The 16,106-nt window shown below is 43.4% G+C and overlaps 2 protein-coding genes across 2 annotated transcripts; one reads left to right on the forward strand and one right to left on the reverse strand.

Annotated features, from left to right (window-relative positions):
* The first annotated feature begins 98 nt into the window (after nucleotides 1-98).
* On the forward strand, nucleotides 99-5,781 carry echdc2 (enoyl CoA hydratase domain containing 2). The gene is made up of 11 exons (XM_044200859.1): nucleotides 99-485; nucleotides 1,288-1,355; nucleotides 1,452-1,539; nucleotides 1,642-1,728; nucleotides 1,849-1,941; nucleotides 3,386-3,442; nucleotides 3,550-3,612; nucleotides 3,717-3,841; nucleotides 4,946-4,996; nucleotides 5,084-5,131; nucleotides 5,368-5,781. Exons 1-11 carry the CDS (start codon nucleotides 245-247, stop codon nucleotides 5,443-5,445), a joined length of 999 nt encoding a protein of 332 aa, XP_044056794.1. The 5' UTR covers nucleotides 99-244; the 3' UTR covers nucleotides 5,446-5,781.
* On the reverse strand, nucleotides 5,778-16,081 carry zyg11 (zyg-11 family member, cell cycle regulator). Its single transcript, XM_044200848.1, has 18 exons — nucleotides 15,594-16,081; nucleotides 15,305-15,470; nucleotides 14,757-14,968; nucleotides 14,322-14,639; nucleotides 14,041-14,154; nucleotides 13,832-13,948; nucleotides 13,605-13,745; nucleotides 13,120-13,296; nucleotides 12,089-12,153; nucleotides 9,755-9,854; nucleotides 9,614-9,664; nucleotides 9,357-9,518; nucleotides 9,146-9,193; nucleotides 8,847-9,044; nucleotides 8,709-8,761; nucleotides 8,360-8,457; nucleotides 7,999-8,199; nucleotides 5,778-7,912 (listed from the first exon to the last, which is right to left on the reverse strand). Exons 1-17 carry the CDS (start codon nucleotides 15,648-15,650, stop codon nucleotides 8,009-8,011), a joined length of 2,268 nt encoding a protein of 755 aa, XP_044056783.1. The 5' UTR covers nucleotides 15,651-16,081; the 3' UTR covers nucleotides 5,778-7,912; nucleotides 7,999-8,008.
* Nucleotides 16,082-16,106: the final 25 nt, after the last annotated feature.

Raw genomic sequence — 16,106 nt, forward strand, 5'->3', positions numbered from 1 at the left:
ACACAAACACAAGCACATAGGCAGGGTTTAGGTCAGAGGTCAAATGGCCCTGAACTCTCCCTTTAGGCTGAGGACATCAGAGGTCCCGCTGTGTGCTGCTCTCTATTTATTTTACCCATCATCCCTCATAGTCAGGAGCAGCCAAGTCCCTCCTCTCACAGGAAGAAACCTGCACCAAACTTCCAGCAACTCTGGTGGACAAACTTCCTGCTTCTATAAACTAACCAGTGAAGCAACAGCAAGCATGACGACTCTCCTTCGCAGACTGTCAGGGCCCAGGTGTTCATCCAGGCGCTGGCTGGGTGTGATTCTGCTTGACACGCACGGCCGAACTTCCCGTCTGATTCCCCGAGACGGAGCGCGACTGCTGGCCGGTGGCGGTCGCTCTCTGACGGTGTACAGTCGCACACACAGCCGCGGGCAGCACACGGAGGCGGCAGAGCCTGTAGAGGTGGATTTAAAGCGGCTAGAGGGGGAAGACGATGGTAGGGCCACACTTAAGTTACATGTGATTAAACGTTGTTCAAATTCACAATAACAAACCCCGCCATTCTGTAAACATTCACATTGACTGTTTGACAGTTCAGCCATCCATGTGATATACAGTAGGCTATGCTAAAGCCTGTATCTCCTGTACGCTGCAGCCTACCTGCACATTATTACAGTGGGATGTTGTATTGAGGTAACTTGTTTGATTCTCTTAGGAAGTCGTGTAACCTAAAATCAGGAAATTCTACAATTTGGTCTCTGTGCGGGAATCTGGGTCTATTGTCCTCTCATGAAAAAACAACAGCACATTTCATGGAAACGCTCTGACTATATACAATTCTGGCCAAGTAAAAAAAAAAAAACCCAAAAAAAACCGTAAGATCAAATTAAAAACATACATGCATAATTATGAGTTCTGAAGTCAGGTTATTATTTGTATTAGGTCTGCAACTAAAGATTACGTAATTTATTGATTAATCTACGGATTATTTTCTCAATTATTCAATTCATTGTCAGAAAACTGTTAAAAAATACCCATTATTGCTCACATTAATTTCCTAGTTGACTGTTAAGTCATAATCATGAAATATGCTGTTTCTTTTCTTTTAATCATTGCTAATTTTCCTTTATTTATTTCCCTCGGAATAGTACATGAAGATCACAATGGGAAGCCTAAAGTGCTGACATCAATAGTTGATAAACCCACAACTATGACAATCGAAAACAGTCAATTTATTAAAAACTAAATGAACCGTGAGTTGCTGCCCTCTCTTTCTCCTGTTGCTTTCTCTTTCCCAGGGATAGTGGAGGTGTTGATGTGCCGACTCAAAGCAAGAAACGCTCTGGGCCATGTGTTTGTGTCACAGGTAAGCAGACCTCCACATCAAAACTCTCTCACACACACGCACACACACACACACACACACACACACCGACTGAGACACCGTGACCTGTGTGTGCAGATGAGGGAGCTGGTGTCCACTCTGTCCAGTGACTCAGCAGTTCGCGTGGTTGTCTTCAGGAGTTTAGTGCCAGGTGTTTTCTGTGCAGGTAAGTGTTCTCTGGAACATCTAAAACCTGCCAGGCCTCTGGGTTTGTGATCTAAGCCTTACTAAATGACAGGTGATGGTGTATGTTATGATGTATACATAGGTGCAGACCTGAAAGAGAGAGCTCTGATGAACAACACTGAGTCTGATCTGTTTGTTCATGGCCTGCGATCCCTCATGACTCAGATAGGTAAGAAAGTGAGCATGTTATGTTAAGAGTGAGCAGTTATTTCTCAAAAGCCAGGCCCTGAGAGTAGACAATACGTATATGCATTTGTGAACTTTCCTCTTTGTTGTAATGCCCTGGCAGCATCGTTGCCCATGCCGACCATTGCAGCGATGGACGGTGTTGCCCTGGGAGGCGGGCTGGAGTTGGCCTTGGCCTGTGACCTCCGCACTGCTGGTGAGTGACCTCTGAACCTTCACCTCATCAAGCCTGAACTGGATGAGTCTGCATCACGCTTGCGTACATTTAACATTCTTCTTTCCTTCCTTCAGGTGAGGTGATGTTAATGGGGTATGAAAGGGGATATCATGTTCTCTTCACAGCTATCACCAACCTGGGTATCGGGACTCCACAGTGGGGTCACAAGAAATATTCTGAGGGGTCACATGAACAAGTTAGGAAAGAAGAAGAAAAAACACTTCTGCTACAAAAAGATTGTGTCTGACTTTTTATAAAATCTGTTTTTTTTCTTGTGAAACACTGGAGAATTGTACCTCTTCAGGACTCCTGTTCAAATTAAACAGTGTGGTTGAACTACTCACAGCTCATAGACATGTGCAACCTTGGTTATTAAGGGTCAGGAGAGAAGCTTCTATCTTAGCCCGTTTGACAGGTTGTGGAACCATTTATTCAAGTTCTCATTCATTCTTGATATTTACAGTATCTCATGTTCTTATCTGATAAGTAAAAAGCTCTTTTTGTTTCATGAATTTTACAAGGGTCAGACAAAACCCTATTTTTTGGTAATATCTCCTTCCTTTATATCTGAAAATATTAGAGTTGTTTGCGAGAATACAGTTTGTGTGTCCATACATAAACATGGGAAGACTCAGAGAGAATATTGTTACTAAGCTGCAAGGATTAGTTGATTAATCGATTAGTTAATTGACAGAAAATTCATCTATTAATCTAGCAACTATTTTGATAATTGAATAATTGGTTTAGTAATTTTTTAAGCAAAATGCCAAAGATTTGCTGTTTTTAAATATGAGGATTTGATGCTTTTCTTTGTCATACAGGAAGTAAATTGTTACTATTAGGTAAAAATCTCATAATGTAATTTTGGAGATTTTCCATGTTTTCCTTTGGATAAAAAATTCTGTGTTTATCTGAGGATACACTTACCCTTGATAATGCACAAGACATACAGGATATCTGATGAAATGGTGCAGCCATCAAAAGTTTTCCTTATATTTATATATTTCACTTAGTGTAATCATCACATATGTCTTCCATGAAGAACTGGAACAAGCCTGCACAGAATATAAAACTGGATGTTAAGATAAAAATATAGAACTGCAGTATAGGAATACACAACGGTCAGGCTGTTGTTGTTCCTGAGAAGTTGACATTTTGGAGATATGTGTTTTTTACCCAGCATTAATGATCTGCTGCTGAGCTCAGGGACTAATGATAGCAGACACATCTGCCCAGCTGTTCATGTACACATGATTGGTTAAATCAGTGCTGGCATCTCTGTGATTGGCTGAGCGCTGACGAGGTAGCCGGGCAGGTGTTTGCATCCATTGCTCTGACAGAGGCATCAGTCAGACTCTACGCCCTCCCCAGCTTAATGGCAGCACAGACCTTCAACTGTCCTCTGCGTTTGTGTGTGTTTCAGCATATTCTGCACAGATGGGTCTGATTGAGACGTCACGGGGGCTGCTCCCAGGGGCTGGTAAGACGAAACAGAGATCACAAAAATGACCTTGCTAAGTACTGAGTGTGTAAGTAGAGAGACAAAGCAGCCATGAGAAGTTGACCTTGAAGTGGTTTGTCCTGCAGGAGGCAGTCAGCGGCTGCCGCGGATGGTCGGCATCACTCTGGCCAAAGAGCTCATCTTCACAGGTGGTGTTACAGAAATGCTGACATGTTGCTATAGACACAGGATGCTTATCGTGCAGCGAAGGATTTGTGTATCACACTCTCTCTCTCTGTCTGTCTGTTATCAGGTAAGCGTGTGGGAGGGCAGACAGCTCTGGAGATGGGGCTTGTAAACAGAGCTGTAGAACAGATCCAGACAGGAGACGCTGGCTACAGAGAAGCACTCAGCCTGGCCAGAGAGATACTGCCCCAGGTTAGAACACAAACCCACACTTTGTCCCTCTGCTACCTCTCAGATACTGATGCATCCCTCCTCCTCCAGGCAAGGACCCGCTCTCTTACCTCTTCCTCCGTGCTTCTCGCCCGCCTCCTTTCATTCTGCCTTTCTCTCTTCCTGGTGTTTTCTCCCCCCCCCCCTCCCTCTTCCTCCTCTCTTCCCTCTCTCCAGGCCTCTGTCGCTCCATATTTCTTTCACTCCAGTTCAGATGCCCACAGTTGGCAGGGCCAGAGTGGCAGTCGAGTGGAGAATTGGACCACAAATAGCACTACACACACACACACACACACACACACACACACACACACACACACACACATTAACGCTACATGCTTGTGTTGGTGTGGACTGAATGATTGACTCCAGTTTGCATTGAATGAAAGTGAGGTAGGATGGAGGAGACAACAAGCTCTATGAGCCCTCAGTTGTTTCTCTTAGTGTTGTTGTGGCTTCCTGGGAAAATTTCTAGAATCTTAAAAGACAAAGGAAGTAGCCTGTGCAATCGACGGTTGAAATGTATGTGCCTACAGTTTAATTATAGTACTATACTTTAAATTGGTACACCAGAGATTCAGTATTTAATTTTAATAAAGTTGGGAGATTTACGAGACAGATAACCCCCCCCCCCACACACACACACACAGTGGTCAAAAACTGTGCTATAGAGGCTGAGGTATTCTGCGTTTTAGTACCTAGTATGGGTCAAGCTCCAAAAAAAACTCGATCCTACATTTCCCATAAAGCAACTCGTCTGTGTCTTTCATTAGACCCTCCCTGCCCTGTAAACACCCACATCTCTCTCCTTGTCCCCAGTTTGTGATTTACATTTTCTGTTATAAATTTGTCTCCAAGCCCAAGCCGACGTAACCCTTAGGACATCATTATGACATCATCAGGGTTATTTTCCCTTATGAGTAAACTGATCTTCAAGTGTAAAATTGTTGTTCACCTTGAAATATGTTTTCAGTTTGTCATGTCTTGCTTTGGTCATTCCTCTATTTTTTGTGTCAGACATATTGAACTTGCAGTAAATGATGTCTTCATACCATCAGCATCTAACTCTCTCTGTCTGTTGCCCAGGCTCCTGTCGCTGTGCGGATGGCAAAAGAGGCAATTAACAGAGGTGTTGAGGTACACAACCACCGGTTGATTCACAGATCTTCATAGATTATTTTTATTATCAGTGATATTATAGTGACTGAAATCTGTCTCTTCCAGGTTGACATTAGTTCAGCAATGGCAATAGAGAGGATGTGTTATGCTCGGGTAAGACTTTCAGTGCTTACTTAATGTTTAGAAAATCCTTACTAAAATTTTGCACGACTTTCTTTTAACCTAAATGTGGATGATCCCCATGCTTTGTTACCCATAAAATGACCAGTCCAAGCAGCATAGAAGTGTAGTTGGGTTCAGCTTTGATGCTCACTCTCTAACATTTGTGAAACCCTCTGAGATATTCTCTAGTCAGATCATCTGCTGTAACCCTTTCCCTCTCTATTCAGGTCATCCCGACGCGGGACAGACAGGAAGGTATGGCTGCCTTCAGAGAGAAGAGACCCCCGCAGTACACTGGGGAATAAAGTCTTTTGAGCTATTGAATTTCTTCTTTCACACAGACGCACACTGCTCTCTGTAACCTCATGTCTGATAGACAATGAACTCCCATCGATTGCGTGCGTGCATCCCAGCCAGTGTCAATACATTAGTTAAGGTCAGCGTGAGTTCTCAATGGTGACTGTTTGCTTTTGTGACACTCAGGATGAGACTGACAAAAGGTGATTTTCATTTGATCTAAACACAACAGTGTAATGTGACAAAAATCGTAAGATTTATACTGTTTATTCACACAGTCCATACTTCATGGGTGATGTGAAGCCCGTCTTTGAAATAAAAAGGCAAAACAAATGTCATCTCCAGTTTATGGGAATGTACATTCTTTATTTCAAAACTTGAAAACTTGACACTCAGCAGCAACATGGCACAGTCATAGCAGACATACAGTATCTGGACTTTTTGCATCTTCTATCTGAATTAAATTCTTGTGAAAAATCAAACTGGCCTTCATTCAGGGAGATGTTCAGGGGCTCAACTTAACGACCCAACCTATCAGGAGCAACAGAAAAATACAAAAACAGATTCTGTGTTGTCTGCTGCTCTTTGCCCTTGTTAAAACTGATGAGATCAGCTAAGGGCACATGCATAATTAGCAAGCTCATACAACAACAACAACAACTGATTTACAGAAAACAATAAGGCCATAATTCACTGAGCAGATGAGGTGATGTATGTTTTGCTTGGCAGCTGTTTTAGAGTACCATTCAGTAGCCCAACAGATTATTTATTTCCATTAACATACAAGTTATTTATACAAGTTTTGTGACCTGTTATTCCTGCAGAAGCCAAAATCCACTTTGCCTCAAAAATGTTTTTTAAGACTCATCACGGTTGTATCAGGGGTTTGACAGCAGTTTGTAGAAACAACATTAGCTTTGATTGCATAGAGAATGATGATGGAGCCTTAATGAGAATCAAGACCTCAGATGAAAAAGGAGAATGTTGGCGTCAGGGTCAGCTGTTACAGCAAATGGAGGCTTCTCTGGACAGCAGAAGCGTACCTGGTAAAACGGCATCCTGGAGGATACTAATGTCACACAGCCAGTCGTTTCAGAACAGAAAAATACCCTTGAATATTTCCGATAACAGCAACCTTTGTTCTTAATCAGATAAACAAACAATGGAACATACAGTATACTAATTTCCGTGCAACCAATTCAACCAGTCCCGAACAAACAGTTACTATTTCTCTCTCATTTTCTATTATGTACAAATTACATACACTCTTTAAGATGCAGCTACTTACAGATGTACATACACACATGCTCACGCTGAAGTGCTGTCTCTGTCTGTAAGACACACTGACGCATTGGGAAGCACAGCGAACATACCAATATATACACAAGTTTCTCAAAGAGAAAACAGCTGTGACTCCATACACATGTACATCCATCATGACTATACTGACCACATCATTATTGCCATTTGTGTCCAGAGATGACATTGATGACATGGCACTTTATCAGACATAATTGGTATTTAGTATGTGACACAGTGGCTCTGCAATCATGAAGACCAGAACATGCAGAGGATGGCTGTGGCTATCATTTTAATGCTGGCTGCCAAGGTATATGTTGTGTCATATTAATATTACGTGTGTGGCATTCTTAGAACATTTGTAGGGTTATTCTTTGTAGGGTTATCATGTGAATCTTATGATTTACAGCACTGCTGGTTTTGCCACTGATATGACTGGGCTGCCAAATGTTCAGAAAAGAAAATGCAAGAAAATATCTCTTCTCAAAGAGATATAACTTCTCTATAATTTAGGTTTTCATCTTTAATGTTCAGAACATTTGAACCAACTGAACACACCCTAGGCAAGTGTCCTGTCACATCAAATCAAAGGCATTAGCTGATAAAAGACTAAATGAAGAGGAGAGCAACAGCAGTACTGCGGACCCAGAGGCGCAGGTTTCAGTGAACAGAACACCGCTATAAACAAACAAGCAGGCATTCCTAAAATGAATAGTACAAGCATTCAGACAAACTCCAGCATGCTTGAGCTCTCAGCAGCGTCATGCATATATCTAATGAGCTAATCAACCAATTCCGACAACCAGAGCCCTCAGTAACATACAGGAGCTGAGCTTTTGGGGGTTCAATCCCAAACTTGAGAGTTGTGTGTGTGCACGTTTTTGGCACGAACACGAGCGAGCACAGACACAAACCTCACGTTGAGATTTGAGCTTAACTGACCAACAGTTCTCATAATTAAATTTTTTATCACGATATTAGCACACAGAAATATTTTTGTTTTGAAACAAACACAAAGAAAATAAATAAAGTTAGTGTGTGTGCAAAGAATTGCGTAGTCTTTGTCCTTTAATGTTTACTTTCTAGGGATTCTTGACAAAGTATGTTTGTGTGTGGGGTACGTATACACACACGCACAGCTTACGTCCTTCTTGTGGTCAGGGAGCTTCATATTTACTGAAAGAGAAAACGTGAAAGAGTGAAAAATCTCCAGCCATTGTGAGACTGATACAGCAAATGACCACTGGTGTGTGAGTCTTTACCTCTGTAAAGTTATTGTGGCAGCAGTCGGCGACTTGTCTGTGTTGGTGCAGGCTGGCCGGTACGGGCTCTGTGGTGCTGCAGGCTCTCCAGAATGCTTGTAGCCAACAGTTTGACATCTCTGTGGGTCTGTGGGTGTGTATGAACCTGCTCCAGCTGCTGCAGGCCGCCCTCCTCCAACAGCATGCTGCAGTAGCGAGCAGCTGCAGACACACGGGGTAATACAACATGAAATCTGTCAGCGGTTTGGGTAGGTGAATAAGTAACTGCCTAAACAGATGTCAGTAAATTATATGTGAATCGGCAAATTTGTAAAACTATAATAACATTTGGCTTTGTATGTGTTGTGTATCTGTGTCTCACCGTTCTTGCTGCAGACATGCTGCATGGCCCAGGCCGCCCACAGCTGGACACCGGGGGTGTGAAAGCACTCCAGTAGGGGAAAGAAGGGGTTAAATGACCTAAAGAATGAGAGACAATAAAAATATATTTAGTATGTAAAGTATGTTGCATGTTCATGCTAAGGTTTTGACTGTGTGTCTATAGCTTTCTAACAAAAGGTCATCTTTGTCACAGGTTATGAATGGTCAAATTGTCATATTTAACTGCTGAATCAGGTTCTAGTCATAGAATCTGTGTAATGTACGGGCCTACTTGCTTTGATGTAATTGTTTTTCTGCTTTATCATTACTGTAGAGAAGTTGCAGCTCACCTGTAGGCCACCATTTCACACTCAGGAGGGGGCCACTTCATAATGACAGCATGCTAGAGAAACATACAAATACAAAAGTCTCAAACTTTTCAAAAATAACTGTGTACAGTAGTTATGAGTAGTTTAGCTGATTCCTACTAGTTGCTCCAGCAGTGAGGATCGAAGGTCAGGGCTGAGCGTCCAGGCTTCCTCTCCTCGTGACGTCAGATGTGCAAGGATGCCTGCGGCGAAGTAGCTGACCTCCACCTCTGGGCTGTGCAGCAGAGTGCTTATGTGGTCCAAGAACCCCTGCACCATCAGCTCTCCATGCAGCTCCCCAACCTCTGCTATGTTGTTCTACACAACAAAAGGTGAAAAGGGAATAATAAAGTCTTAATATGGTAAATTTATTCAACATTCAGTTTTTCTAAAGGGTAATAAGAGAGCAGTAAACTCACCAGCAGACCGAGAACCTTCTGCTGAATAGAAGACTCATTGGGGAAGGACTGCGGGGGGGGTATGGAAACAGTGAGTCAGCCCTCCCCAAAGGCATACATAGTTATACAGAGCAACACATGATTAAGTGTGATGATTAACTAATATAGTAATCTGCTCTGAGTTGTTTTGCATGTAGTGCAATGTAATGTACATGTTGATATTTCTGTGTACCTCTAGAACTTTAATAAACAGGTCCAGGCCCTGGTTCTCAATAAAATGGCGGCAGGTTGTTGGTGATTCATCAGTGAGGTTCCAGAGTGCACTCAGTGTAAATTTGAGGGTGGCGTCCACCATGCCCTGAGTAGCCTTCTGACGCACTATGTGGAGCAGTTGCTGCAGGCGGGAGAAAGCATATTTGCTATGAAAATTTGCCTTTTTTGGTAAATTAGTAAATGCGGAAGAGAATAGCGCCAAGATGAGAATCTTACCTTCACTATGAACAGCTCTGCTCCCAGCTGTGCAGTCTGTTCTGTAGACAACTGCAAAAAGCAAACATCTCAGTTTAAGAATAACCCTACAAATGTGCTAAGAATGCCGCACACATGATATTAATATGACACAACATATACCTTAGCAGCCAGTATGGAAATGATAGCCACAGCCATCCTCTGCATGTTCTGGTCTTCATGGTTGCAGAGCCACTGCATCACTAGTTTGGCAGCTTCAAACCTTACAAACAGGGAGAGGGAGCAAAACATTTCTACTGTAAGGATGGTACACCTTTAACAGATTTTGGTTTCCTGCTTTGCTTCCACTGACGCACATTTACTCTTTCAATATTTTATATATTTAGTCCTTTTTTAAATGAGCCATTTGAAAGGTACATTATAACTACATGTTAAAATTATATAACATACATATATGTGTATATATATGTGTATATATATGTGTATATATATATATATATATATATATCTATATATATATCCTATATCATATATATCATATATCTATCATATATCATATATATGGTCTCATCCTTCGAGCTCGGGTCCTCTACCAGAGGCCTGGGAGCTTGAGGGTTCTGCGCAGTATCTTTGCTGTTCCTAGTACTGCACTCTTCTGGACCGAGATGTCTGGTGTTCTTCCAGGGATCTGCTGTAGCCACTCCTCCAGTTTGGGGGTCACTGCCCGAGTGCCCCGATGACCACGGGCACCACTGTTGCCTTCACCTTCCAGGCCTTCTCCACCTCTTCTCTGAGCCTTGGTACTTCTCTAGTTTCTCATGTTCCTTTTTCCTGATGTTGCCATCACTTGGTATTGCCACGTCAACCAGAACGGCTTTCCTCTGCTGTTTGTCAACCACCACGATGTCAGGCTGGTTCGCCATTACCATTCTGTCAGTCTGAATCTGGAAGTCCCACAGGATCTTGGCTCGGTCATTCTCTACCACCTTTGGAGGTGTTTCCCACTTTGACCTTGGGGTTTCCAGTCCATACTCGGTGCAGATGTTCCTGTACACTATGCCAGCCACTTGGTTATGGCGCTCCATGTATGCTTTTCCTGCCAGCATCTTACACCCTGCAGTTATTTGCTGGATTGTCTCAGGGGCCTCTTTGCACAGCCTACACCTTGGGTCTTGTCTGGTGTGGTAGATCTGGGCCTCTATTGCTCTGGTGCTCAGGGCCTGCTCCTGTGCAGCCATGATGAGTGCCTCTGTGCTGTCCTTCAGTCCAGCCCGCTCTAGCCATTGGTAGGATTTCTTGATATCAGCCACTTCAGTTATGTTCCGGTGGTACATCCCATGCAGGGGTTTGTCCTCCCATGATGGTCCCTCCTCCAGCACGTCTTCCTCTGTTCCCCATTGCCTGAGACATTCCCTGAGCACGTCATCTGTTGGGGCCTTATCTTTGATGTACTCGTGGATCTTGGATGTTTCATCCTGGATAGTGGCTCTCACACTTACTAATCCACGGCCGCCTTCCTTACGGCTAGCGTACAGTCTCAGGGTGCTGGATTTGGGATGGAACCCTCCATGCATGGTGAGGAGCTTTCGCGTCTTAACGTCTGTGGTCTGTATCTCTTCCTTTGGCCACCTTATTATTCCCGCAGGGTATCTGGCCTAGCTGTTTATTGCCTGGGCCTTGTTCTTGCCATTGAGCTAACTTCTTAGGACTTGCCTTACTTGTTGGAGGCATATGGCCGTTGCCGTCTTCCTTGTTGCCTCTTCGAGGTTGCCATTTGCCTGTGGTATTCCTTCTGGGAGTGAGACCCCTTCTGTGTGGACTACCTTCCCTCTCTTTGTCACCATTCGACTGCACTTCTCACGCCCGAATGACATCCCAATGTCAGAGCTGTAGATCATGGTGGTGTGGATCAGTGAGTCGATGTCCCGCTCGCTCTTAGCGTATAGCTTGATGTCATCCATCCAGCTTGATGTAGAGGAGGTGACTGATGGTGGCCCCGTTCCTGAGTCGGTATCCATAGCCAGTCTTGTTGATTATTTGGCTGAGGGGGTTCAGACCTATGCAGAACAGCAGTGGGGACAGAGCATCTCCTTGGTATATGCCACATTTGATGGATACTTGTGCAAGTGGCTTGCCATTGGCCTCAAGGGTGGTTTTCCACATCCTCATCGAGTTTGCAATGAAGTCTCTTAGAGTCCTATTGATGTTGTACATCTCCAAGCATTCAGTGATCCATGTGTGCGGCATTGAGTCATATGCTTTCTTGTAATCAATCCAGGCAGTGGTGTGTCGGGCTCTGCAGTCTTGGGTGACTGTTCTGTCATCCAGGAGTTGGTGTTTGGCTCCTCTGGTTCCTTTACCAATGCCCTTCTGTGCTTTATATATATATATATATATATATATATATATATATATATATATATATATATACACACACACACACACATATGCATGTATACATACATAGTAATATATAGTAAAAGGAGAATTTCTCACCTGTTGAATGGAACCTCCTGCAAAATGCGATCACTGCACAGAGACAGCAGGCAATTCTTCTGCAGCTATAGAAACAAAAGCAGGCATGAGTCCAGAACAACATCTGACTGCAATGACCTCACACAGTCTGTTACGGTACTTTTTCTCTTCATGTCAGTTGTGATTTGCTATTCAGGCCCAGTAAAATGTGTATTCAGAAACATTATCTCATGTCTGACTTGGAGCCGGGTATGTTATTGTGAAATATTGTATGTGCTGTTCTCATTATGCCCATTTTATTGAATGACATATGGCTTTAACAAATTATTTAACATATCCAGTAAATGCATATGGTATATAACTATACGTGTCACTTTCCACAATGACTTATCCAAAATGCACCTGCACAGTTCTGACCAGAATCCCTGCATTTGGTTCCATTAAAGGCCACACTGATTTTAAGATTGTATTAATGGTTAACAAAGCATAATGGTCTTGCATTGCTTATATTTGCTTATATGAAGCAGATCTCCATCCATGGTTAGAAAAACAAAAAGAGGAAGCTGCAATTTTTTGTTCTGTGGGAAGTTCCCCAACACAACACAGAATTTTTCAGCTGTCACAATACACTTAGATTGTGCACATTTTTGCGTCTCTCGGGTGTTTCCAAACTAACAGTGTCCCACCTTCAGCATTAACTGCTGAAGGGGAAAACTGTGTTACTGACTCTTGTAATAACTCAGCAGAGACAGTTTTCTATAGCTATCGGTGTTGAAAAAACAAAACAAAAAATAAACTTGCTTGGCTTGTCCATCATTGATGGGAACTGGTCATGCAAAACATATTTGTATTGTCATATTTCATCCATGGGAATTAACTCTTTCACGGAAAATCAAATGCCCTTTTTCTCCAAGTTCCCTGTGCTGTTAAACTGTATCAGGTGTGACAGCCTGCTAAATGCAGTCACTGTTGTTTTGACAATTTGTTTGTGATTGATATGGCATGCATGACATATGTCTAAGACTAGCACAGCAGTGCAGCCATGGAGCTACCTGTTGGTGGTTGGGGAATGTCCTCATGGCCTCCAGTAGAAGCTGAGTGACGGTACTCAACAGTCGCACTGGCATTCCTGCTGCCAGGTCCTGCTTCGTCAGGTTGAACACACAGGCACTGGCTGCCAGCTGGACATTCAGAGTGGCAGGGTGATTCTTCATACCCAAAACTACCAGCTGGGAAAAAAAAGAGAAGAGGGAAGTAATATTATGTTAAGTGAGAAAGATGAGGAACTCCAAGTGTGCAGAAGTGGAGTTGCAGTATAGGGCTTCGACATCATTTTCAGTTAGGAGGAGGAAATGTGGCTGACACTCCATCGCTTATCAGATAAATATGTGGTTCAGAGATGACATTATATGTATTGCTGAAGCATAACAAAACAATATAATATGATAATCTACATTGTTTTCATAGAGATGAGAAAATCTGCCTTAATGGAATGAGAAAGACTACTTAATTTCGAAATACAGTATTGTGGGTTCACCTTAAGGATGTCAGGCCTGGGTTTCTCCATGACGTGGGTCAGGCTGAACAGATGAAACAGAGCTTCTCTCACAAAACCTTCCCTCTCACTGTAGCGACGCAGGGCCTCACAGATCTGGGTCTCATTGGCTTCTCCCGTTACCTGTTTACACACAAAAGACAATTTACTGTAGCAAACCTGAATTTCTATGCACAGTTATCAATTTTAATGTATGCATCTATACCTACCTTTAGATTTCTTTCTCCAGACAGGAAGTCAGAAAATCCAGCATCTGTGGCCAGAAGTCCCACAAACGTCATCCCTGGTCTTTCCTCAACAAATGCCTTAACAGCTGCATCTGTCACCTGCAACATTCACACATTGGCTCTATAGCCTGTATGCTTTCTTTGCATTATAACTGAAATACTCATGAACAAATACAAACAAACACACACACCTGTTTCCTCCCCGACACATCCAGCGAAACAAGAGCGGGCAGGATCCCTGGCTGTCCAAGCAGTTGACGAGCCACGTCAGAGGTAAACTGCTTATCATCACTGATGTCCAGGTGCTGCATAGGCAGGGTTTCACACAAACAATAATATTTTCAGTAAAACATAAACAAGCGTAGCTTGTGAAATCACAGAGAAAGTGTTCTTCTCAGCGCAAATCAATCAAATAGAAACAGGTTTAATAGTAGACACACAGCGCAAAGCTCAGCTCCATCCTTCCACTAACCTGCAATACATCCAACTGGCCTATGACTCCCAGCAGCTGAGCAGTGCTCATCTCCAGCCTTTTCAGTTGGTGCAGTGTTAGTGAGCGCAGCCGCTCCTTCAGGCCCAGCAGTGGGCTCAGGTTGGTAACTGAAGTGTTGGAGAGGTCGAGGCTCTCCAGCCGAGGCAGGGAACACACATCGACAAGTCCAGAGTCATAGAAGTCTACATTGGCTAGAGAGAGGGAGCGGAGGCCCTGGAGGGAGACGAAGCGATACCGGCTTGGTTCCTCTAGAGAGGACATGGTGAGACCTGTTAAGACAAGTCGCTGGAGGGACTCCTGCAGGATGTTTGAAGAAAAACAACAAAAAATATGTTTAAATTATTTTAATATCAAGGGAGGAAAGGGTGGTTTGACAGCATGTCTTTCACACAAGTTGACATACTCTCACTTTACCTGACAGTATTTATTGGTGGCCAGCCCCTGCAGAATATCAGGAATAGTGAGGTCTGCATTGACCCTGGCAGCATCCAGCTCCAACAGTCTGTGAGCGCAGAGGGCTTTCTGGAAGGCCTCTGCAGAGATGCGTGCTGTGCGGATGCAGGCTCGTCTCAGCCGCAGGTATTCACAGTTCCGAAATACACCCACTGTGCTGTCATTCAACAGACCTGTAGTGGAATTAACTCGGGTTAAGGTTCAGGACTGAGCTTTGCCCTGTTTACCTAGGGCAGGCTTTTGGCTTAGTTGACAACATACCATCAGATGTGGCTCACAGATTTCACACATTTTTTGAAGGGTATAGAAGATGTCGAGAGTCACTCAGGAGATGTATGCAAGTTAAGAATTTTCATCAAGTGATGATTACAATTACTCAGGTTGGTATTTGACAGTTCAACAGGTGATTTAACTGTGTAAAAGACTATAGGTCTTCACTGCAGTGTTTTTAGGCTGAGAAATCACCAACTCTTCACTGTTCAGGAATGTCTTCAGAGGTCCAGGTTTACCTTCAGTGGCCATCTTCGCCAGCAGCTGGTCTGCTAGCTCCTGTGGGAAGATTACAGCCTCTCTGAAGCACAGGGAGCCATCAGGGCGCTTCACACAGAATAACTCCAGATTTTGGTTCACATAGGTCAGGCACAGGTCTGTCAGCGCCGCGGGAGATGCCTCATCCTGAAAACAAAAAGGCGATGTTTGTTGATGTAGATGTATTTAATGTAATTTGTTGATATACCATTTTTAAAGTAATAACGCGACGTAGTGACTGAGCAGATAAAAATACGTCACACGAATTACCTGAATGCCAAACTGAAATTTAACTTGCGTGTTTAGGAAACTACCGGCCATGGCCATGATTAAAAAAAACAACTCTGGTTTTAGCTTATACAACCGAGACTGGTGTCTTTTTCACCACGGAAAACGGCGCCTTTGCTTGCTAGCCACCGAGCAGCTCCGCTTTTAGCCGTTTCTGTTCACCTGTCTGCGAGCCTGCCGTTATGCTAATGTATGTGACAATACAGTAACTAGGAGCACAGGACGACGAGCGAGCACCAACGAATGTTAGCGGCGAACCAGCAAGCTAGCTCACTTGTTGTTGCCTCCGTTTAAGAAAATCGCTCTCCGTGCACAAATGCCGAAAGCTGTCTGCTGTGGCAGATTTCATGTTTAAAAGATATCGACTAAGCACTGTAGCGACCGAAGCTCTGAATTAAGGAGCCAGGCGGGGAATATAGTTTTCACAGCAGGCAGTTAGATCTATTTTTGACTAGACTGACTAGACAGACAGTAAACAAAGGTCACAGCACTGGA

Source organism: Siniperca chuatsi, linkage group LG6 (genome assembly GCF_020085105.1).
Source record: "Siniperca chuatsi isolate FFG_IHB_CAS linkage group LG6, ASM2008510v1, whole genome shotgun sequence".
Taxonomy (NCBI): Eukaryota; Metazoa; Chordata; class Actinopteri; order Centrarchiformes; family Sinipercidae; genus Siniperca; species Siniperca chuatsi.